This window comes from Arvicanthis niloticus, chromosome 24 (assembly GCF_011762505.2).
Source record: "Arvicanthis niloticus isolate mArvNil1 chromosome 24, mArvNil1.pat.X, whole genome shotgun sequence".
Classification (NCBI taxonomy): domain Eukaryota; kingdom Metazoa; phylum Chordata; class Mammalia; order Rodentia; family Muridae; genus Arvicanthis; species Arvicanthis niloticus.
The window spans coordinates 32,862,863-32,888,456 of record NC_133432.1 but is presented as its reverse complement, the minus strand read 5'-3'; the positions used below and the strand labels follow the sequence as shown (position 1 = coordinate 32,888,456).

At 47.2% G+C, this 25,594-nt stretch overlaps 1 protein-coding gene across 1 annotated transcript in view; it reads right to left on the bottom strand.

The window, feature by feature from the left end:
- The window catches only part of Sdk1 (sidekick cell adhesion molecule 1), a 964,506-nt gene that overhangs the window by 113,623 nt on the left and 825,289 nt on the right, over positions 1-25,594 (bottom strand). Inside the window, exons 23-28 of the mRNA XM_076923544.1 lie at positions 19,191-19,300; positions 16,264-16,414; positions 14,993-15,230; positions 6,248-6,363; positions 4,056-4,245; positions 894-992 (exon numbers count right to left, since the gene is read on the bottom strand). Of these exons, the coding sequence (XP_076779659.1) occupies positions 894-992; positions 4,056-4,245; positions 6,248-6,363; positions 14,993-15,230; positions 16,264-16,414; positions 19,191-19,300 (904 nt within the window). The remainder of the gene's footprint in view (positions 1-893; positions 993-4,055; positions 4,246-6,247; positions 6,364-14,992; positions 15,231-16,263; positions 16,415-19,190; positions 19,301-25,594) is intronic.

The window sequence follows — 25,594 nt, the reverse complement described above, 5'->3', positions numbered from 1 at the left end:
TAAATGTTGTCCTTTATAAGAGTTGTCTTGGTCATGGTGTCTCTTCACAGCAATGAAACCCTAACTAAGATACACACACTCTCCAGCACATGCAGCGTGCTTGCCCATGCTCTGGATCTCTCTCAACTCTCATACAAAACCCACCAGAGGTTCCTTCCCTGCTCCCAGGGCTGCGGAAGTCACCCCACCACCCCAAGCTCAGCTCCTAAGCAACATTTCACTCATCCCAGCCTCTGGCTGGCTTGCAGAACAGTCAGTGACACTGGATTGTGTCAGTTGCCATGTGCATATGACTCAAGCTATCTTCCTACAGGCCTGAGGGACACCTGACAACACCTCGACCTCACTCAGTCCTATGTTCCACCAGGCAATGAGAACAAACATGGAGCCTTTAATTTGACTAAGAGTATTTATAAATGAAGCTATTGATGGTGCTTTAAACACCATCTGCTTTCTTTCTGTCAATCTTATCAGAGCTGCGTCTCCCAGCAGCCTCTCCCATCCATAGGTCAATGCAGGCCTCATAGTGAGAGACAATGCTTCCAAGAGCCAGGTTAGCATCTGCTATGAAAAAGTAGCCTGCCACTTCTTAAACAACATAGGCACAGCCTGGAGTCGGGGGAGGCTGATTACCCATGGGCTTGCATGGACCACAAACAGATGGAGGGAATTCTGGGTTAATATAACGTAAATTTCATTCCAGGAGAAAGCCTCAGTGCCCTGCTCAGGAACAAAGGAGGCCTATGATGCTCTTTCAGTGTCCAGGAGATGCTGGCAGCTGCAGATGTGACTTATGTCTACCTGCCCATTGTCTAATAGAAACAGAAGAGAGCAAATCTCCTGCCCTTTCTCTCTGCCATTCCTCACAGTCCGCACCCCACAATGTTTCTTACCCAGAATCACACCATTGGGCTCCTCTGGGGGCTGCCACACAATCCTCACTGCAGTAAGTCTTACTTCGGGGAACACCAGCCGCACGGGGGGACCTGGGGCTGAAGGAAAGCACAGTGAGACAGGAGTCACATGGGTTCTCTGGATGGCCTTGTGCACTCATGGCTGCCGTGGCTCTCCTTGTGGTGGTCCCATGTTCTCTTTTTTAAAATTTATGTTTAAAAGGTTGATTTACATTTTAAAAAGATTTGTTTATTTTTTTGTTTATTTATTATGTGTATAGATCTGTGAGATATGTTGCATGTGTGCAGCTAACCATGGAGTTCAGAAGAAGGTATTGGATCCCCTGGAGCTAGAGTTACTGGTATTTATGAACTGCCCAATATGGGTGCTAGGAATTGAATACTGGTCCTCTGGAAGAGCAGCCAGCATTCTTGACTGCTGAGTCATCTCTCCCGCCCTCCCCCCCCCCCCCCCCCCCCGTTTTTATTTTATATCTGGCTTTTTATGCCGGTTTTAGGGAATTGAACTCAGGTCCTCATGCTCATTCTGCAGGCACTTTATGGAAGATAAAGGTGTTTTACCTTCCCACCCCATGTTTTCAGCAGAGGACTTCTGTACTCTCATTGGCTCTGTGTGACTCCTTAATGATTTTGAAAAGCATGCTTTATTTTCAATTCTAACCATCTGACTTAGAAAATCATGTCCAGAAACCATGCCTGCAGGACATAAGAGAACAGCTCATGGCAACACTAGCCTGAGAGTTACCTATGACTTTGAAGTAAATATTTCGCCAATATGAGACTAGATTCCTTTGCTGGGTTTGACATTTGTAGAGCAGGTATTTGGCAACTATGATGGTTAATACTGATTGTCAGCTTGACATGCTCTAGAATCACCTAGGAGACACATATCTGGCCATGTCTCTGAAGGGCTTTCCAGATCAGGTTGACTGAGGTGGAAGACCCACTCTGAATACGCGTGTCCCTATCCTGTGGGATGGGGTCCTGGATTGGATAAGAAGAAGAAAGCAAGCTGAGCCCCAGCATGCCTCTCTCTCTGCTTCCTGACTGCAGACGCAGTGTGACAGTTGCCTCCTGCTCTTGCCACTGTGCAACCACTGCCATGCTGGACTGCGTATTCTCAAACTGTGAGCAAGGTAAACCTTCATCCCTTACCTTGCCTTTGTCAGGTATTTGGTTACAACCACAACACAAGTAACCAATACAAGTTATCCCTTAGCCCCATCCCCACCCCCAACCACCAACGAAGCACCTGACAATCCTTTAATCCTTCCTGGCCTACGCTGGCCTCACCTCCCCTGCCCTGTCTTAGAAAATTAAGAGTGGATGCTCACAGATGCATATAATAATTCTTCTGTGTGGTTCAGTGCACCGATAATTTAAAATGCCGTTATGTCTGGCGGAACAATTGAGTAATAGGGTCTCAGCCCTCATAAAATATATTTGCTTAAATGGATAGGCAAGTTAGTGTGTGGCCAGTGTGAGAAGTTCTCATTGGACTTAATCATGGATCGATTTCCACGCATCGGCACAGAGCAAATCGATGCAGAAACAGAATGTGGGGCACTGTCCATTCCGGGAGGGTGAATTTGAATATGTATAATGATACCCATACATGGGTGAGATAACTGTTCAAGGGAGACCACGGGTTTGAATGTCAGGACTAATTTATAACACCAGTGTGACACAGCAATGACCTCCTGAGCTGTCCCTGAGGCTGAATGGATTGTGTCAAAGTACAGAGAGAAGATGTGTTTATATAAATAACACAACAATAAGAGAAAAAAAATCACTGCCTGACTAGATGGGTCCTTAGAAGGAGTAACGAAGGCCAGCGAACACTGAGACAGTTTCTGAAAGGTCTCTCCTTTCTTTTCTCAGGACTAAACTGAAGTAATGATCAGTACAACTCGCAGCTAACATGGCTCAGGGGAATACTACTTCCCCTGTACTTCCTATCTACCCCCAACCTCTTGTCTTGGAGAGAGCTGAAGGAATAACCCCACAGAAGCAGTGGTGGTTCTGACTGCCAACATGACTGGATCAGGAATCACCTAAGAGACAGACATCTGGGCATGTCCGCAACAGAAGATTAGGCTACCTGAGGTGGGAAGGCTCATCCTAAATGTGACCAAAGTCACCCACTGGGCTGGGGTCATTGACTCAACAGTAATGAGAAAGTGAGCTGAGCACCAGGGTTCCTCTCTCTGCTTTGCAGCTATAGTGTCGATGTGACCAGCTGCCTCCCTCCTGCCACCATGCCTTCCCCGCCATGATGGACTGTACCCTCAAACTGTGAAGTAAATTAACCCTCCTCCTGTTAAGCTACTACTCAGGCGTTTGGTCACAGCAATGAGAGAGGTATGCAGTCCAGATCCAAGGCCAGATCCAGAGGCTGTGTGAGTGAGGGAGACAGGGCTCTCTCCATGGAGTAGGCAGAACATGCTGTAGCTCATTATCCAAGAAGACGCTTAAACAACCATATTGTTGTTTCCATCCCATCGGACATTTCTGATCCCGAGGTGGGCATTTAGGCAGATCAGTATTTTCCCCCTGACATATTCATTATGGCCTGTTAAATAACAAACGTGTGAAGGGGCTAACCTTTAAGTGTTTCACATCTGCAAAGTGGAAAAACATATTTACTGATGATTTAGACTTCCATAAAAACAAAGCCAGCAAGATGTGCTTGTTACTCAAATCTGGAAGCACCAGAACCTGGGGACCCCTGGGTACTGTCAAACATGCTGCATTTTGTGCAAAAACGTATAATTAACAAGCCGAATGCAAATGGTGATACCCACCATCCCCAGGAGAATGGACACAGAGGTCCAGACAGGAGTTTTATCTAGGTCTGTAGAGCTGTTAATAAGTGGATGGACTCATGGTTCACAACCTAGCCAACCCTCACTAGCCCCTGCCCACAGCATAGTCAGCATAGTCCATAATCAGGTGGTAAAAATCCTCTCCAGGCTCAGATTGGCCACATAAATGCCCAGTGACTAGAAACAATTTTTGTTTTGTTTCCATTAACTAGAAAAAAAAAAGTGGTTGAAAATTTACATTAAAAACAACCACAATCTGAATTGTTTTGGATTGGAAAACTAAGCCAGAAGGCAACAGGACTAGCTATGTACTTACTGTCATCTTTGGTGCGCTCCAGGATGAGGGGTGAGCTGGGGACCCCATTCCCAATCCGTGTGAACGCCAGTACTTGGAGCTCATAGACCACGAACTTTCGAAGGCCAGCCAGTAGCGCAGACTGCGTGTGGTTCCCTCGTACCACATGGCTTCTGGGCTCTGGGTCCAGATCTTTGGCACGATAGAGAACCTGAAGCATCACACGCAGATGGTTACGGCTTAGTGTGTGCTTGGAAGGGGACTCCCTGTGCACAGGATACCAGCTCAGGACTGACTGGCAAGGACCACCCAACCAACCGGGATTTCTTTGTGAGGGCAGCTGTGCTGAAGAACTTTTGGATCTCGTTTCTATTCACTGGCATCAAGGGGAAAGGTGGCTATGAGACAACTGTCCTCCAGAAGAGTGGCTGGAGCCACACAGCTCTGCCCATAGCTTGGTGATTTGGCTGCCTGGGCACAACTTGGCAAGATCTGAAGCTCTCAACTATAGCCATGCCAAATGCTCCCACTGAAGCATGGGCTAGACATTGGGCACAGGCCTCTTGCTTCCTAGAAACGGAGCTTGTGGCTCCATGAAATCTCTTGAGCCCCAGCAGGCCTGCTCTTCCCCACATGCAGCCGAGGTTTGCCCCTAACAGGGATGGCCCAAGATGTGTTCCTCCAGGGCCTCTTCCTACTTCTCTCCTTGGTCTTCCCTCTAAGTTCACCCCCTATGAACTCATTCCAAGGTCAGTGATCCAAGAGCAATAAAAGAGAGGTCACGGGGAGACACTTGCAAACAGCTCAGGAACCATTTCACTATGGGGACCAGGAGAGTGGCATGGAGCTCTGCCCACTGAACCTGCTAACAGGACTACTGTGTAGCAGGAGATTGCCAGTGTCATGTCTCTGTGGTATACACTTAGCACAGATCCAGGAGGCAGCCATTAGAATACACAGATATGGAATGCATGTCAGCACAGGTCAGAGGAAAAGCAGTTGGGATTTAATGAGAGAAAGGCAGCTGGGCACAGTGGGGAAGCCTGTCATCCTAGCACTTTGAAAGACCAGGCTGGAAGACTGCTATGAATTCAAGGTAAGCTGTTGTTATATAGTGAGTTCTAGGCTAGCCTGAGCTAGAGTGTGAGATCTGGTCTGATAATAAATGTTTGCCCTCTCCTAGCCAACCCCAAGCAGAAAAACAAAACAAAACAAAACAAAACAAACAAAAACACTTACTGAAAAACAAGAGAGGAGAATGGTTAAAATCCAGTGAGGATATGTGGAAGGGACACTCTTATTATTGTACTAGGGATTGAATCTAGGGACTCATGAATGCTGAACAAGCAATTGGTCACTAAGCCACACCCCAGCCCCTCACTGGGGGATTCTAGGCAGGGGCTCTACCACTGAGCCACGCCCCCAGCCCCTCACTGGGGGATTCTAGGCAGGGGCTCTACCACTGAGCCACACCCCAGCTCCTCACTGAGGGATTCTAGGCAGGGGCTCTACCACTGAGCCACACCCCAGCTCCTCACTGGGGGATTCTAGGCAGGGGCTCTACCACTGAGCCACACCCCAGCTCCTCACTGGGGGATTCTAGGCCAGTGCTCTACTGCTCCAAACCAGCCAATCATCCCATGAGAGCAGTATAGCATTAGTGCCCAGATCCAGAGAAACTCCCTGTGCTGCTTGGGAGACTAGAGCTAGAGACAGAGTAAGGGAACTGTATTGGTCACCTTTGACAGAGAAGAAAGAAATAGGAGGATTTAAAAGAGTCAGGTAGCCACTTAGAAAATAGGACCCAGAGAAGCTAGGAAGGTCCAACTCCAACGGAAGTCAGCGCAGCCCAGCCCACTACAAATCAGCACTCTGCAGAAGCAGGGCCACTTTTCATACAACCCCTAATTTCTCATAGCAACTCTGGGAAGTGACTACTGTGGTCATGCTCTTTCACAAAGTCAGAGGAGCTGCATCCATTCATGGTCCAAGGGTCCAGGGTGCCTCGGCCAGAGTAGCCAAAGCCAGGACTGGCTTGCTGGTCAGGGTCCTTGTATTTGCCTCCTGACTGATGCCTGGAAAGCACTTCTCCCAGTCCATCTTTCCCAGACAAGACAGCTCAAAAAGTTAGAAACTTTTCTTTGCTCAAGTGACAGATCTGTGACACTTTACTAACAGCCCCGAAGGCAAGCAAAGTCACCATAAACATGTACCTTGTAGCCTAGGATGAGCCCATTCTGGTCCGGCTCAGGAACTGAAGCCCAAGTCAGTAGGATCTGGGTGGAGCTGACAGCCTCTGCAGACACATTTTCAGGAGCTGCTGAAGGAACTGCAAAAGAACACGTCACACAGTTGGTGTCAGCTGTCTCTTGCCTTCTATGAACAGAGGGCCATTTATACGCATGCACACACACACACACACACACACACACACACACACACACGTACACATCACACACATGCAAATGCATGTACATACACACACACACCATACTCATGTGCTCCAGTACACATGCACAACACATGCACACATATCACACACACACACACAAAATCTGTCCTTGAAACAGCAGTGATTTTGAGTGTTCAGGGTGGATCAGATAAGCCTGCAGGTGTACAGCACATATGTAAATCTCTTTAATATGAGCAACAAATTCCATAAATCCTGGATATTTAGAACTCAATTCTACCTGAGCCTGGCCAGCAAGAAAATGCTCTCCGTCTGTTTCGGATAATGACTTAAAGAGCTGCAGGCTTTTATCTTCAATTGGAATTCCTCAATTTCAGATGGATTCTGGTTCACTAGCTAAACATGGAGGTCCATGAGGGTTGGACAGAGGAGGTGAACAGTAGTGGGGTGGGGTGATGTACAGAGGGACAGACCCCAGGCATTATGTTGCTGCATATGGGGGGAGGGCCAGGAGAGCCTGGTCTAGTATCTGTGTGTCTCAGAGTCCTAACTGAGTTTAATCCTGCATGATCAGTGGAAGCAGGTTCTTTCTGCAGATAAATAGAGAACTAAGTTGGATCTACCTGGTTGTCTTTTCTGTGTTTTTAGTACTGGGGGTAGATCCTGGGTCCTCAGACATGCTTGGCAAGTACTCTACTATTGGGTTGCAGCCCTGGGTCTGGAAATGTAAGGCTGAGGAAAGCTGTATTTCATTCTATTTATAGTGGTGTGTTTGTGTGTGTATGTGTGTGTGAGTATGCATGTACTTCATGTGTGTGTCCCGTGTGTAAATATGTATGTGTGTCTGTGGGTTTGCAGGTATGCATCTCTCTCTCTCTCTCTCTCTCTCTCTCTCTGTGTGTGTGTGTGTGTGTGTGTACACTTTGGTGCATGTGCATACATGCATATAGAGACCAGAGTTAAACCCTGAGTTTTGTTCCTTAGTCACTATAGGTTTTGAAACAAGGTCTGTCAGTGTCCTGGGGCTCACAGACTAGGCTAGGTTAACTGGCTCTTAGCCAATGAGCTCCAGCAATCCCCATGTCTCCACTTCCCCAACTCTGGGATTACGAGCATGAGCTTCAACATCTAGCTGTTAGCACTGGGGTTTGGGATTCTGATTTAGGTCCTTATGCTTGTCAGGCAAGCACTTTACTGATTGTGTCATCATCCCAGCTTTAATATATATCTGATCATGAGATGGTACTTGCTATATACCAATCTGGTCTGCAACTCACTATGTAGCCCAGGTTGGCCTCAAACATGCTCCCTTTCCCGTTCTATTTCATTTAAATGACTGTTTTGTTATGGAATTGCCTAGGAGGTAGTTCTTGCAGGGTTTGAACTATGTGTATGTAACACAATTCTCTTATATTTAGGCAATTTTGTCTCAGTTAGTTTTCTTTGCTGGAACCAGCTGTCTTATATATGTGTGCCAGGAATCAGATACAATGTAATATAGACAGCAGCAAAACTTTATAAACAAGTATTTTATATTCTGTTTGTCTTGTCTAGTCTGTGGCCTGTGGGACACATGTGCCCCATGATAGCTATGAATTTAGCCCAACACATATAGATGGCAATATCATAGCCCAATGTCAAAACACTGAACACTCTTATAAATTGCCATTTTTTTGTTTATGAACCCATTATCATGTCAAAGCCTGTCCATACAGGAAAGGATGAATCCAGGAGAGTACTTAAGTGGCCAGAAGATACACTGTTTAAGGAGTAGCTGAACAGAGCAGAAGGCTCCCCTGGACTTGGACCTAAAGGGCACACCTTGTGCCAGGACCTCCAGGCTGAAGAAGGTGGGCACATTTCAAGGTCATAGCATCTCTGCTGTGTGACAGGGCTTGGACATATGTCTCTGCAGTGCTGTGTCAGGTGGGCGAGAAAGCTTTGTGGATACTACAGGCATGCAAGGACAGTGCTACAGAAGATCATAGAGATGCAAGATTGAGCCAAGGAGGCAGCAGAGGCTGTGGCTCTGGTATGGAAGATCCAGGACAGAGCCTCCCATAAGGTACAAGCCCCTGGACACCTGGTCCCAGGCTCAGGTTTCCATAATGATGAGGAAACACACTCATTACTCAAGCTGCCGTCTGGTACACACTGCCACAAGGTGATACAGGTTTTCTATTTTCATGTTTGTTTATGTGTGCACATGTGTACAAATGTGTTTCCATTGGTACATGTGTGTGTTTATATAAGCTAGAGACCAGCTTTGGGTAGTACTCCCCAGGACACTGTCCATCTTATGTTATCTGAGATGGGTTCTCTCGCTTTTATCTGGGGCTTGATGGTTTAGCAAGGTGGACTGGCCAGTGAGGCCCAGGGATCCCCTTATATCCATCTCCCTAGCACTGATTTACAAGCACACATCCCCATGTCTAGCATTTTTACCTCAGATCTGGAGTTTGAACTTGGGTCCTTATGCTGCCAAAGCAAACACTTTACCAAATGAGCTGTCTCCTCAATCTCCAATAAAAATTTTCAGACAAATTACCATTACCCATGAAGGCCCTAGACAACTGTTGTGCTGGACTGGGCCAAGTTCATAGCCAGCAGTGTCAACTGAAAGAGAAGGGGAAGGGAGCAAGGGAGGTGCCATTCAAGTCATAGCCTAACAGAGCAAGCTGTTGGATGACATTGGGTATGGGTGTGAGGGTGGCATCCATCTTTGCCCCTTTCTCTACCCACAGGAATCTTTCCAGGGGGAAAGTTATGGCAGAAGTCACTGTCCATCCACCTTGAGAAAGGCTAGCTTTCTGTCCAGCACCACAGAGGCAGCATCTCACCCTTTTCCTCCTAGATACCTGATACCTGATCCTGGATACCTTTTCCTAACTGCTCAGCCTTAGATCCCTGGCCAGGATGGGTCTGTGATGCCCCAAAATAAGAACATTGTATGTATACACCTCTGAAGATGGAGCTCAGTGATCTTCCCGATGTTTCAAAGGGCAATAATTGGCAGTCAGCCCGACTAGAAGATGAAACTTTTTCCTAGACATGGCAGTTGAAAGTCATGCCTTCACTTATTCATCTAGTGAGATGACACATCCCGCAGGTAAGGACCACTGCTATATACGACTATCATGCCATCCCAACCAAGAGGAAGTATCTTGGTTACTTTTCTATTGCTGTGATAAAATATCCTGATAAAGGCGACTTAAGGGAGGAAGGGTTGATTTTGGCTCACAGTTTGAGGGTACACAGTCCATCATGGGGTACAGGCAATAGCAGTAGGGGCATGAGGCAGCTGCTGGCATGTCATCCACAGACAGGAAGTCAAGGGATGGATGCTGGTGCTAGGCTCACTTTTCCCTTTTTATTCAGGTCAGGATCCCAGCCTGGGGAATGGTGCTGCCCACACTTAGGGTGTGTCTTCCCACTTCAGTTAACTCAATTTAGATAATCCCTCACATGGATGCCCTAAGTGATTCTAGATCCTGTCAAATGAACAATATAGACTGTCACAGGGAGATAGGTCAATTGCTTAATGAAGCTACTGATATTTTCAAGTTGGAAGAGGGGAAGAGAGGGTCACAGGAACCCCCCCCCCCATTCCAGCCATCACTCTCTCCTGCCTTTCCTCAACTGTAAGGCATCATGGGAGATGCTAGGTATATAGGAAGTTGAAAGCTGACTGAAGTGGAGACTCTGTGCTGCAGTTTTGTTGAAGTCATCGTTCATGATGGGGTGAGAGTTTATGGCTATATAGCTGTTTCGGGTTACCCATGATCCTGTCAGTAACCCTTCACTGGTGCTGTGAGGAAGCCCATTAAGCTCACTGGTTTCCTAAGGTAGACTTGGGAAATCGTCACTTTGGTTTGTGGCTGGTGCACTATCTGGGGTGAGCAGACATTTGTTCATGTTTTCCTAAAAAATGTTAGTGTAACAGTCATTGATGACTTGCCTGAGTTCTCAGCGGCAAAGGGCTTGTCTGTGCCACACACCTCGCAGCCATGTCTTGTTGTGGCCTACCTGCGGCAGCTCCCAGGGGACCTCACATGCTACCACGGTCTTGTCTGGAAAACTATTTACATAGGTGCTCATTTTAATTTTTTAAAAGCAATAAAAACAGTACAGTAGATCACTAAGAACAAAGGAGTTGCTACTGTTAGAAGCGTGGAAGCATGCTGTTTATCAGACCCCATTTTCTGACTTGATTTAAAATAAAATCACAACCCCAAATGTGTTGTATGCCTACTGCATTTGTGCTGTGTTCTGAAAACTGTCCCTGTCTGTAAAGAGAGAGAGAGAGAGAGAGAGAGAGAGAGAGAGAGAGAGAGAGAGAGAGGCCATCGCCATAGCAACCCTATTGGTCCACCTCCTGAACCCCTACCTGTTTCCTGTGGGGTCAATCTTGGCAGCTCTAAGTGCCTACTTACTATAGACCCACAAACCACTGGAGATTTTCAGAGATGTGGTTATGTAAGCATTCACTCACAGGAAGCCCAGCTGTGTCCCCAAAGAGCTAGGACAGCCTGGCGCTTTAACGCTGGGCTTTGAACCTTGATGTTTCCCACTAGGAGAGAGCCTGCCAGGTAGGGCTGTTAAGAACAGGAAATGACATATTCTAGATTCAGTGGATTCAAATTCCCTTGGGACAAAGCCTACCTTTTTTATTTTTTTGAAGGTGTAAAGAAGAATTGTACCCATCATCTGTTCCAAGGTATATTCGACTTCTTTTCCAATTTATCTTAAGTCTTGATATGTTCTTAGAAACTCCCCTTTCATCAGAAACAAAATGGCCCAGCTTGTTTATTTCCTCCTTCTCCAGCGGTTTTTCTCTTCAGGGGAGTTCTCCCTGCTGTTCACTACTGCTCCCTGTGTGACCTCTCTTTTCAAATCCCATTTACCGTTACAGTATGTCACAGATTGTCACAGACCATTAGACCATGCTTCCAGCTATTATTACACATCATGTAAATGTGGTTCAAAATGTTTGTTTCTAACCTCCATTTGGGATTGTGAGATTATTACAATAATTTGTGGATGTCTGTATGTGTGTGTGTGTGTATGTATTTGTGTTTGTGTGTGTCTGTGTGTGTGTGTGGATGTGGTAGGGTTATGTACATACATGTGGGTAGGACTTCTCATGCCACAGCAAGTATGTGGAGGTCAGAGGGCAACCTGCAGGAATTGGTTTTCTCTATTCTGTGAGTCCTGGGGATTGAACTCAGGTTGTCAGGCTTGGGGCCAAGTGCCTTTGCCTGATGAGCCATCTAGCTGGCCCTGGTGACATTATTTTTAAGTCTCAGGGAAGACTATTTTGATTACCTGATGTGATGGCTAACACCAACTGTCAGCTTGACAGGATCTAGAATTACCCATGAAGCCCTGGGGCACACTTGTGAAGGATGTCTTGATTAGATTAGCCTTTGTCCATGCCTGTGAGGGACAATCTAGATTAGGTTAGCAGAGGTGAGGGGGCCCAGGCTGAAGGAGGGTAGCACGTTCCCTGGGCTAAGTTCTTGGACTGCCTAAGAGGAGGATGTGAGCTCCCTGAACCTTGGCATCTGCAGACATTCCTGCCATCCACAGCCACTGTGGCAGGACTGAGCCGCAGCCAACCCTTCCTTGCCATAAGTTGATTCCTACCACATATTCTGTCACCACAAGACAGGGGTGTGCCTAAGAGTGCACTAGCCATGTTGGATGGTGAATCTGTTTCAGATTTTGCACAATGCCAACTGCTGCCCGCCGTACAAAGCTCCGAATCCTCCACACCTCACAAACACTCACTCTGCTGTGTTTCAGGTTTGACCTTCCTATGGGAATGAAGTGTCATCTCCTTATGACGTGGATTTGCATCTCCTTCCTGGCTAATGATGCCGAGCCCCTCCCCGTGTGCCTATTAGTCATTTGTCTCTGTCTCTGGAGAACCGTCTGTTCAGGCATTTGCTCCATTCTTAATAGGATCATTTGCCTTTTCATTGTGAAGGGAGAGGTGTTGGATATTTATAGCTGAACCCTTTGTCAGACAGAGTGCTTGGAGAAGTAGCCTCCAGTTGAGATTTTTTCCCATTTCCTATATGATATTTCCTATATTCCTATTTAAAGCCCCGACACTTTAATTTCAATGGGGCCTGATTGATCTACCTTTTTGTTATTGTTCTTTGTGCTTTGGGGTTCTGCAGTCAGACTTGTACATTAATTTCTCTTCTGGGAGCATCCAGACCACACATATAGCACATATCAGAATCCAAACCCAACACAGGCACAGGCTGTGCTGGGCTTATCTGTCTTCTACGCTGCCATGGCAGACACAGGTGAATCTCTGTGGCAGATATTCTTGTTCTCCTATAGAAGAACACAGTCTCCAAAGAGGACTTTGGGTTCTCCCCCAGCATCCATGGATTCCAGGCTAGCCCCTCTGTCTCTGCATGGGCATTGCAGGCTGGGTCCTAGAAAGACTCACGAATAGCTGAGGGGATGGCTCTGACAGTAAGATGCTTGTCTTACATTCACGAGGGCCTGAGTTCGATTCTCAGTACCTCATGGTTTAATTTTTATTTTTGTTTTTGTTTTTTTTTTTTTTTTTTTTTTTAAAGCATGGAGCTAGAGAGATGGCTCAGCAGTTAAGAGCACTGGCTGCTCTTCCAGAGGATTCAGGTTCAGTTCTTAGCACCCACAGAACAGTTTACAACTGCCTATAACTACAATTCCAGGGGCTCTGGTGCCCTCTTTTGGACTCAGCAGGTACCAGGCATATAAGATACATGAAGGCAAAACATACTATGCCTGGGGAGTTGGGGGGAGCTGGGTATGGTGGCTCTCAGTTGTAAGCCCAGTGCTGGGGAAGCTGAGGCAGAAGAATCCTCAGTGCTCGCTGGCCAGTCAGCCCAGATTAACTGACAATTCCATGTCAATGAGAGACCTGGTCTCAAAGGAGATTGACCTCTGGCCTCCATCATGCACATGCACACATGTGTACCTGTACCTGTACACACGGACACGCACACATCTGAACAGGCAAACACCTAGGGAAGATCCACAGCGGCTGCTCCAGCACAGCTCCTGTTGCTATGGGTGCTTTTCTTTCTGTTTTTCTTCTGTGCCTGTTGATAAGTTTAAAACTTCAAAAGATACTTTTTATCCCTGGCTTTCTAGTTTTCTACGCAAAGTTTTGTTTCTTCAAAGAAACATTTTATTGGTCTGTCTATTGCTGGATTTAAAACTATCCTTTAAAAACGTCTCCAGGTCCCTTCCTTGTCACACAGACTCAGCTAGGGAAGCTGAGGGGGTTTTAAGGCATCAACATAATCATAGCAGAGTGAGTCTGTGTCTTTTCTTGCTAATATAATGAAAGCTACAGTTGGAGGAGAGCTCTGACTGCTCTTGGAAAACCCCACTTTAAATCAGGGTCCCCACAGAAGTACATCAATCACCACAATGGTGATTCTGCAGGGATGCTCACTGGGGCATTGCTGGGTCCCCATACATACACTGTGCATCAGAGCATTGCCTGGACTGGGATGTGGCTCAGCCAGGGGTGTGTGTGTATACTGAGCATGGTGGGTGTGTGCCTGTAATCCCAGCACTGTGACGAATCCCATGGTATACCACAGCCTGAATTCTTGAATGACCCAGCAGAAAGTAGCCACCAACAAATGAGGTTCCCATCTCAGAACCAAATGAATGAGACACCACCTGCCACTCTGTTGAGCCATTCAGGGGCCCACTTCTTATTGCAGCTAGACCCTTAAACATGCTGTATACATTCATTCAAGAAGAGCAGCCCACTGCCTGGGATATTAAAAATATCTTATAGGAACTTTCTGCTTCTTGATTTTTTTATCATTGATAATAAAGATTATCATTAACTTTGAAAATCATAAAATTAAGACCAGAACCTGTTTAAATCCAAAGGAACAGATATGAGTTGGTGATGGTTAATATAGGCTATTGATTTGACAGGCCCTGGAAGCACCTAGGAGTAGGTTAGTCTCTGGCCATATCTATGAGTAATTATCTTGAGTGTGTTAACTAAGGGAGAAAGAACCACTTAGGAGGTAGCATCATTATCTGTCCTGGGGTCCTGGGTGGAGTATGAAGGAGAAAGAGAGCTGAGCAGCAGCATTCATTGCTCTCTTCTTCCTGACTGTGGATACAATGTAGCCAGCTGTGGATACAATGTAGCCAGCTGTGGATACAATGTAGCCAGCTGTGGATACAATGTAACCAGCTGTGGATACAATGTAGCCAGCTGCCTGATGTTCCTGTTGACTCGCTTTCCCCACCATATCCTCAAACCTTTAACCAAATAATACCTTTGTCCCTTAAGTTACTTTTCCAGTGTGTTTTATCACAGCAACACTAAAAGAGCCTATACAAAGCTTTGCTTAACACCAAAGCCTGGAACTCTTTGCTGCTCAGACACAGGTGAGACGTGGGGAGATTCTGTTACCCAGGGACATGGAAATCCAAGGCCACTAAACCTCATCTCTACAGAGACACAAAGGGGAACCTCATCTCCATACCTTCATTACCTCCCTCTCACCTGACTCCCGTGTGCGGCCCCGCACCAGCTCACTCCAAGGCCCAGCCCCGATGGCGTTGAAGGCCTGCATCCTCAATTCATACTCTGTCCACTCCTCCAGCTCCTCGATGGTCAGTTCCCTCTCCAGCCGGTCATTGACGACTTGGGCCAGAGCTGAGGATGGTTGGTCTGAACGCCAGTACTTCACCCTGTAGCCCACAGACTCGGGGTTCCCATTGTACTGGGAATCAGGCAGAGGCTGGCAATGAACGACAGGGTGGTGTGAGTGGACACCTCATAACTGTCAGTTTTGAAGGTCTTCAAGAAGAAACCTATCCTATGGGTCTAATACCATGGAAAATGTGCTTCTTAGGTGAATTTTCTTAGAACTTTCTAGTGTATGCACATGTGCACACATTGGGTTGCATACACATGTACACGTTCACATGCATGTGTTTGTGAGGGCCAGAGGTTGATGTTGGATGTTTTTCTCTACCACTCTTCATTGTACTTTTTGAGACAGGGTCTCTCACTAAACCTGAAGCATACCAACTCCAAAGCAAAAGGCAACAGGAAAGATGAAAGCCTCCTTGGGTGCTCCTCTTGCATGGGTCTTTGTGTACCACAATGGCATTATGGTACAGATGTGATAGAAATAGCTGGTCAGCAAGCTCTAGGGATTCTTCTGTCTCCGCTCCTCACTGCTAGGATAATACGTATGCACCCTCACGCTTGCCTTTCTATCGGGTGCTGGGGATCTGAATTCAGGTCCTTGTGCTCGAGCAATAGGGGCTTTACATATTGAGCTGCATCTTTCTGTCCTCATCCTACAACTTTCTGACCTACCTTCCCCGAAACTTTTCTTCTGTCAACTCAACAAAATTCTTTTAGTGACTTTTGCCGGAAATAATTTCCTTTAATGCAGTTGGGTTTAATTTTGAGGGAGAAACGTTCTGATTAAACACTGGACTGGCTCTCTTACAAATATTGAGTATTGGTTCTGTGTTGACCAAGCTTAAGGACTTACAGATCCTGCACTTAGCACTCTCTGTGTTCTTCCCTGCAAAGAGCACTCGGAGTTCCAAGAAGAGAGCAAGAGATGCTACCAATTAATAAGAAATCCAGGGCTGCTCTTAGATCTTACACTAATCGCACAACGTAATACTTTGTGGTCTAATAATGGGATTAGCTTTGATGAGGAAAACCGCCCAAATGTGGTACGGCTAAGCTCTGATTCCCCAGCAAATGTGGAAGGCACTAACAATGGCTTCTACTCATAGTTCCCAACTCACCACCCAGCGTAGCCGCAGGCTGGTCTCACTGGCTGTTCGGACAGTGAGGCTGGTTGGAGCCACATCAGGTGGGGCCTGCAGGGTCTGGATGACCCGGGATGACTGGCTGAAGGGGCTGGGACCCACGATGTTCACTTGCCTCATTCGAAACCTGGAGATAAAAGCATGAACTGCTATTATTCCAAAGCAAAAGGCAACAGAAAAGATCAGGGCCTCCCTTAGTGCTACACACACAAACACATACATGCACACGCACACGCATACGCATGCGTGCCTTTCTGTACCACAATGGCCATCACTCAAGAACACCTAATTGTGATGGTGAAGAATATAGATCCCATCTATGGCCTTCATAATGGGTAGTGTTGTCAGTTTGACATAATCTAGAGTCATCTGGAAGACCAGCCTTTGGGCATGTCTGCAAGGATTATCTTGAATAGATTCATTGAAATGGAAAGACCTGCCCACTGTGGGTGGTACCATTCCCTAGTTGGGATTCTGTACTGTGTACATGGAGAAGGAGAGCAAGCAGCAGGCATTCACAGCTCTTTGTCCCCTGCTGGCGGATGCCCTGTGAGCAGCTGCCTCCCTCTCCTGCTGGGTTAGCTTCCCTCTACCATGACCCATAACCTTGAACTGACAGTCAGAACAAACCTTTCCTTCCTTAAGCTGCTTTTCTCTGGGTATTTTATGACAGCAACAGAAAAACAAGAAGTGCCTTTCCTTACAAGCCTTCAGAATATGGTCTCCTGTGACTCAGGCTAATTTAGTTCCCAGATGAAGCAGATTTGGTGGAGATGATGGGTAGAAGTTTAAGTGGTTGGTTGTTGTTGGCTGACTTAAGTTCAGGGTAAGCCTAGGGGACTGAGGTCCTTCAAAAGAACCAAATGTCACAGTGTTGCCACCAGACAAAATTTTGAAGTCCAGTGTTTTGAGTGGCTAAGGGCATTGCAGTAGTCCACATTTATCCTGTCATGTAGCACAGTGAAGAATACACAAGAGGCCTTCAGTTAATCAGACTCATCTCTACTTCCTTAGAAAGTAAGGGCCTTGAGTATGCTAAACACAAGTCTTTTACCTCTGAGAGTCTCCCTGGGGGATTCTAGGTAGGGGCTCTACCACAGAGCCACACCCCAGCCCCTCACTGGGGGGTTCTAGGCAGGGGCTCTACCACAGAGCCACACCCCAGCCCCTCACTGGGGGATTCTAGGCAGGTGCTCTACCACTGAGCCACACCCCAGCCCCTCACTGGGGGATTCTAGGCAGGGGCTCTACCACTGAGCCACACCCCAGCCCCTCACTGGGGGATTCTAGGCAGGTGCTCTACCACTGAGCCACACCCCAGCCCCTCACTGGGGGATTCTAGGCAGGTGCTCTACCACTGAGCCACACCCCAGCCCCTCACTGGGGGATTCTAGGCAGGGGCTCTACTATTGAGACATGCTTCCAGCTCTTTTTAAACTTCTGAGACAGAGCCTTGGTATATTGCTTGGCCTGACCCTGAACTCACTCTGTAGCCTAGGAAGGCCTTGAAATTACAATCCTCCTGCCTTAGCCTCCTCAGTAGCTAGTATGACAGGCTTGCACCACTATACCCGGCCTTGTCTTCTTCCTCAATAATTATCTGAACTGAATTTATATATAACAAAAACCCTAAACAAGGACACATAATGCTTGTTTCAGAGATTTCCTAAATCAACGTGACTTTAAGACAGGGACATTGCTTCCTTACCGTGGCGGTTTCTGAAGGCTGGGTTAAGTGTACACCTGCATGTGATTTTCCATGCCAAGTCCCGAGTCCTAGTAGCCCATTGAATGGCCTTTTCCTTTTGAGGACTGAGTATATTTTCTCTTGACTTACCTGCTATAAGCTTGGGAAGAGTGTTTCAATGAACAGAATAAAAAACAACTCTCTCATTAGTCTTTAAAAAAATCGGTATTGTATCGAATAAATGTTCTTTGTGAAGATGTAATTTCACCTTTCAGTCTTTGAATTGCTTGTCCTTACTCCCTCGTTCCCCCGATTACAAAGAATGTATCCATCCTGGCAGAACAATGACATTATCAAACTCAACATCTGGCGATAACTGGAAATTTCATCTCTCGCGCTGATGTTACGGGAATGGATAGCATCGCTAACAGCTCATGATCGTACTCCTCTTGGTGAAGGCCCGGGATTTACTGCCAGGGTAAGCGGCAGGATCCAGAAGCGAAAGGTTAAATGCCATGTTAAGCACTTGATTAGTGAGAAGAATAACTCCAGGGTCATGGAAGGGGAAAGCAGAACAGGGTGCTTGGGACATCTGCTTTGTTAGGAGTCTGCAGCCTGCGGTTCCTGGTTATTTCACAGCTGTAATAGTGAGTCTTTTCCACAGTTTGCCTTGATGGAAACACCTGGTCAGCCTAAAATCCAACCATGAATTGGAACAATACTCAAACTGTGTATCTTGCTTAGGGCTTTTGTGTACATACTGTTATTGCTACTTATAGAATTCCCTGTGAGTGGGTATGTGTGTTGCATGTGTGCATGTGTGTTGTATGTGTGTGTGTGCCTGTGTGTTCTGATGTACCAACACGGGTGCACATGTGGAATCCAGAGGTTGGCATAGGATATTTTTCTCCATCATTCTCCATCTTATGTTTTAGGACAGGGTTTCTCACTAAACCTGGATCTAACCACTTTAACTAGATTGACTGGCCAGCAAGCCCCAGTGCTGGGATTATAGCCATATACCATGCCCCCAGGCAGGTTTAATGGGTTCTTGGGAATCCAAACTCAGGTCCTCTTGCTTGTAGATCATGCTTGCACTTACTAGATGAACCATCCGTCCAGTGTTCTACTTGAGAATCCTAATTTCCATGTGCCATCTGGTTTCCCAGACTACAAACACATCCAGTTGTGGTTGCTTCCCACCTGTGGTTCTCACCTGTAGTGTGTGTAGGGTGTGAGGTTTGGAATCTCCAACATCTGGGCATCAGGCTCGTTCTCCTCCTCATAGAGGGTGACCCACTCCTCCTCGTCCCCGATGGCACCAACCTATGGAAAGAGATCTCGAGATAGACTGAACTCACCACAGTGACCAAGGCTGCCTGGTGTCCTGTATGCATCTGCTGGGTATGATGGGCAGAACAGAGGCACCATGTATGTCATACCTGGGAGGTTCTGGTTCCTGACACACACCTCTCCTGCCATGGAGACTTGGGCTCCTAATATTCTCAGCACACACAACATCTGGGAGGATTTCAGTTCAAAATTCAGTCAAGAACTGAATTGACCTCAGGAGGGCTGGTCCTGAGGCTTAGCTTCAGGGTGATGGAAAGAGGACCACCCACAGTGCTTTGTCTTCTAATCTGACAAGAGAGGCTCAGAGGAAGACTCAGCCAGGATCCCACAGTGCACACTGATGAAGTCCTGGCACAGATATCCTCCTCACTGGGGTCTGAAGACATCTATATCACTTGCTGGCTCTAGGGGACCACCTGAACTTTTCCTCCTCAAGCATATACCACACACACTCCAATGGCCCTGGCATAAGGAAGACGTTATACAAAAAAGGCAGAGTCTCTGCATAACATCAGAACACACAGGCCTTGTTCCTTCTCCACAAAGTACCCTGGGAGCTGGCCAGATGGTCCAACCAGTATATAACCTGCCACACAAGCATAGAGACTTGAGGTTGATCCCTAGAACATGAGGGCTGGAGACATGGCGTAGAGGTTAAGAGCACATAGTGCCTTGCAGAGGACCTGAGATGAGTGCCCAGCATTCACATCAGGCAGTTCAACCCTCTGTGATGCCAGCTCCAGGAAATCTGTCACCCTCTCTGGCCTCTATGGGTATCACTTATGTATCCATACAGATACACATACACTTTTAACCCAGGCATGGTAGCACATGAGAGAGAGAGAAAGAGAGAGAAAGAGAGAGAGAGAGAGAGAGAGAGAGAGAGAGAGGAGGGAGGGAGAGAGAGATACATACATAGGTTAACACATGTACACTCATGTACACACACAAAGCATGGACATGCACACTCATGTATATACAAACAAGTGAACACACACAAACACATGTACACACATTAACACATGTGCACACACAGTCAGATGTATACACATTCAAATAAACACTTGTACATGCTCACTTATATGTATACACACACACACACACACACACACACCACGCACCTCAGGGCAGAGCTGGTTTGAGGAGTGTCTACAAACACTTGTCCTTTCCAAGTTGGCCTGTGAGGCCCCATTGGGCTGTCCCTAGGACTCCCCTAGCATTCTCCTCTCTGTCTGGGAACATGTCCCACGGCTTGCTCAGTTAGCATTTGGACACTCACACTTGCCATGGCCTCTAACCTGACCCTAGTCACTTGCCTTGCCTGAGCAAGCCAACCACAGCTTCATCTGCCCTGTTGATGCCACCCTGGGCTGTCCCAGACAGAACCCACAGGCACACCACTGTGTCCTCCAGCCTGTGGCTTCTTGAGTAGTCTGTGTGACTTCTGAAGCTTCTGTGGTCATGTGACCCTGAGGATCATGGGACACAAACAGAGAGTAGACTGAGAGTCAGTTCAGCCAAAATTAGCCCTGTCCTGGCATTTAATATTCTGTAAGTGACTTTTATGACCAGTCAGGCCTTGTGCTCATCAGTTCACAGAGTAGTCTGATTTGGCAGGTGGCCAAACCACTAGGGGTGTGTGGGGGATGGCCTGAGAATTCATGGTGACCTTGGTATGATAGGTGTGTGGGGGGATGGCCTGAGAATTCATGGTGACCTTGGTATGATAGGTGTGGGGGGGGATGGCCTGAGAATTCATGGTGACCTTGGTATGGTGCATAAATGATGCAAAGGATGAAGGACGAGGAGGACCAGCAAGCAAGAATGCTAGACGCCTGCTTCCTCGAGACAAGCAGAAGCAGCCCGAGATGTGGGTAGTCCAGACTAAAGCAGGAAAACCACTGCAGAGCTGAAAGACGACTTAGGCATGCACCATACCCATATACTGATGCACACACCTCAGTGCACAAGCATGCACCACACCCTATACACTGATGCATACACCTCAGTGCACAGGCATGCACCATACCCATACACTGATGCACACACCTCAGTGCACAGGCATGCACCACACCCTATACACTGATGCACACACCTCAGTGCACAGGCATGCATCACACCCTATACACTGATGCACACACCTCAGTGCACAGGCATGCATCACACCCTATACACTGATGCACACACCTCAGTGCACAGGCATGCACCACACCTTATGCACTGATGCACACACCTGAATGCACCCACACATATGTATACACTGGTACCTGTGCACACCTGTGTTCACCTGAATATGACTGTTTGCATGTGCACACACACGAATGTACCCACACATATCTGTACTTGTATATGTATGTCTATATTCATGCATGTGTACACAGTAGCATGCACTTCTATACCCCTGTATGAATCTTCACACATGTAAATACCTTCACACAGCTGTATGCACCTGCACACACCTGTATTCACCTGAACATGACTGACTGTATGCACACATGTATGTACCCATACGCGCCTGCATATCTGTATGTATCCACAGATATGTACACAGTAGCATACACTTATATATCTGTATGTGCAGCAGCATATATGTACACACCTGCACACACCTATACGCCTCTCCATACACTTATGTGAATGCTGTATTCTCCTGCATATACCTAAAAGCACTATACACTCCAGTTCACAGTGCTCTGTGGCTCTGTGCAGTGCAGCCAAGGGTAAAAATGAGGCACATGTCTCAGATAAGCAAAGAGCATATTTTACCATGATGAGGCATGGGACACTGGCATTGGCACCTGCTTTAGGTGAACAGACTTCAGAAACACTGTGCTGAGTGAAAGAAGCCTGTTCCTGAGTCAACATAGCATAAGAGACTCCATTTTGAAATGCCAGAGGATGGGGTAGCAGTGTTTAGTGGGAAGGGGTAGGGTGGGAGGGAAGCAGGAGTGGAGTGGGAAGGGAGGGGAGTGGGATAGGAGGGAAGCAGGGGTGGGGTTGGAGGGAAACAGGGGTGGGGTGGGAGGGAAGCAGGGGTGGAGTAGGAGGGAAGCAGGGGTGGGGTGGGAGGGGAGTGGGATAGGAGGGAAGCAGGGGTGGGGTGGAAAGGGGTTGTGGTGGGAGGGGAGCAGGTGCTGAGACTTAGTTGGAAGAGGTAGAAATACATTCTGAATCTACTACCTTAGAAACTGTCTTCTTTAAAATGGCAAAATTAGTGTTCTGTGAATTCCACCTCAAGTTTTAGAAGAAGCATTAACGTCTGAGGCAGGATGCTGGCCAGAAACACCCGGTAGAGGAGTCAGAGGTCAGAGCAGCTGCTGGGCAATGGAGGGAGAGACGTGGCCACCTGCAAGTCTGCAGCAGGAGAGTGCTCTCATACCTCATGAATATGGATAGCTCTGGAGGTCTAGCCTCTACTCCTGCCACCTGAGCTCTGCAGAGAGGGCCACTGCTGTATCTTTTATCTCCCAGGTCCTCTGTGGCTGAGTGAGGGGGCAGTGGATGTTCATGGAGTTTAATTGATCCTCCGAGTCTCCACAGCCTGGCTGAACGCTTTCTCTGCCTGTCTCTGCCCTCCAGCCCCATCTCTGCAAACCTTTCTTGAATGAAGGCTAGTCCTAGGTGTCCTCTGGGGGCTCCCTCTGCCTCCATGCCCAACACATTTGATTCTATCTGTCCTCTCTTGGCTCAGGGACATCTACCTAGGACTAGGTGCTTCTCTGACTCTGTGGATGTTCCCAGTAATGACCTGGTCAGGTGTCACATGCCACGTATGCTGCCACAGAGGCTGCATGGATCAAGGTGGTGGCTCTGGGACTTAGGGCCACCCTGTTGTGTGACCAAATGGATTGGAAGAGAAGTGGCAACCCTTGAGCTTCGACTCAGAGGCGAGGATGAGGCATGGCTGGTCACTGAAGGGCAGCAAGACTGGGAGACAGACAGTTCAACTGAGCTCCTGTCATTGAGTCCAGGGCCTGCTACTCGATCAACAAAGATCAAGCTTCATGCTATCGGGGCCAAAGCCAGCAGGACAGGACTGTCGGTCCCTATTTACTTCTCTTGAGTCTGACAGTGTTGTGAACAGAAGATGAATGTCTTCTATTTTGCAGCCCCTCACATTGTTGGTGCCCCATAGCTGGTGTCTACGCTACACACTGTGGAGGGATGTCTGGTTTGCTATCAGTCTTCTATTCTGCTGAGTTCAATCTAGGATTTCAGCGCTCCAGGCAAGCCAACTGGCACAGTGGAGTATGACTGGAGTATGACCCATTGTCACACATCCCTGACCTTTCCCTCCTGCTGGATCGATCCCCTTTTTCCATGTCTCTGATTTGGAGGTAGGACAAGTGACTGCCAGGACCAGGTGGGTACCATCTCACTGTCTGGCTTTGCCTGTCATATCCCCCAAATCACTGCTTGTCATTACCTGAAGGCACCATATAGCTTTAGACACCTCTGTCCATGCAAGCTCTCTAATATGGTTCAAACATGTCTGTTCCTCCCACTGTCTTCTCTAGGCAATTGTCAGTCCCTTCCAGAAACTTCCTTGAACTGCCTCTACTTTCTTGTTCCCATTTCTGGAAGCTTCCATGAGCAGTTGCCCCCTGCTTTATTGTTTCTGGAGGCCTCTAAAGATGGCTACCCCCTGTTCTCTGGCTCCCTCTTCTGAAGACATCCACGAAGAGCAGCCCCTGCTCTCCTGCACAGGCAGACAGCATGTGATGTCCCCATCTTGCACACTCGGGTTATCTTCCACCCACCTCTGACAGGGTCAGGTCATGTTCCTCAAAGTAACTCATACAAATACAGTGTGCATCAAAGACTCATTTGGCTTGTCAAAGAGGGACCCAGCAGGACGGTAAAATGGCTTTGGAGGAGAATATGACACAAAGTCTGTAGCATCAGACAGGAGAAAGAATTTCCAGGCTGGAGAGATGCCTCAGTCAGTAAAGTCTGTGATGTGCAGGTGTGAGGACTTTGATTTGATCCCCGGGAACTCATGTAAAAGAGCCCGAAGCTAGGGATGGCCCATGCCCATAATCTCAGTGCTGGGGAGGGACAGGACACGATCCTTGCTGCCCTGCTGCCTTATACTAATCGGAGAGCTCCAGGCTTAGTGAGAGACCCTGTCTCCACAAATAAGGAAGAGAGTTGACCTCTGGCCTCAATACGCATATTCATACAAACACCCACAAACAAGAGCACACACATACAATAAAGCGAGAAAGAAGATAAAGATGTTAGAAAGAAAGCCAGTTACAAGAGCAGCATAACCTTAACCTGTGGCTTAGCAACTTCACAAATTAGTATCTGACATGACAGCTTCTGTCCAATCAACACTCAGGAAATCAGACTTTTATAAGCCTTGGCAGACAACAAACAGTCTGCCAAACAAGGCTCCACTCACTACTCAGTAAACTTGAGCTCACAGGATAAATCTGGCCCCTTTCTTTTTGTTCTTTTTGTTGTTGTTGCTGATAAAGTTTTATTGGCACACAGGCATGCTCCTTAGTTTGTATGTTGCTAACAGCTGTGACTCCATGGCAGAGAAGCACAGATGCAACAGAGATCATCTGGCCAGGAAAAGATTTACTATTTGGCCCTTTAAGCAAAGCATCCATCCTGCTTGAGTGTGGCTCCCAGAGGCACAAGGAAACTTTGTAGCAGTTCTGCCTGACTATTATTGCTGCTCACATGTAGATATTGGCTCCTATTCGTCACTGTGTGTAAAAAAACAGTATAAAAATGGTGCTCTGCCATGTTTATTTAACATGCAACTGATCATGTGAATGATTTTTAAAAACCAGGACAACACATGGGGTAGCTGGCATGGGATGCCAAAGACACATTCTTGCCCAAACCACTGGCTTTTCTTATAGAACCTGGCAAAGAATGTTATATTCCTATGACTGAAGGTTTATGTCTTTATCTGAGGAGACCAGGACTCTTTAATCCTTGCCTCGCTCCTCTGGCTCAGTGAACTTCCAGGCCTTCACATTAGAGTGTTCTAGAAGTAAGTGACTTGCTACTACCAGCACACTGGACGCAGAGTGAGTCAGGTCTCTAACAATAAACAAATTGAAGCTCCCATGGGGAAGATGGGATTTAGAAAGGCCTTCTACCCTTTATTCTCTGAAAGCCAACAAATAGTACTTTACAATGCTTATTACAGAAGCTGATGTGCTCCTGTTTCTAAAGCCACTCTGCAGGGGCAGGCCCTTCACAGCATTAAGGAGTGCGCAATCCCTCTGAGGAGGTGGCAGGCTC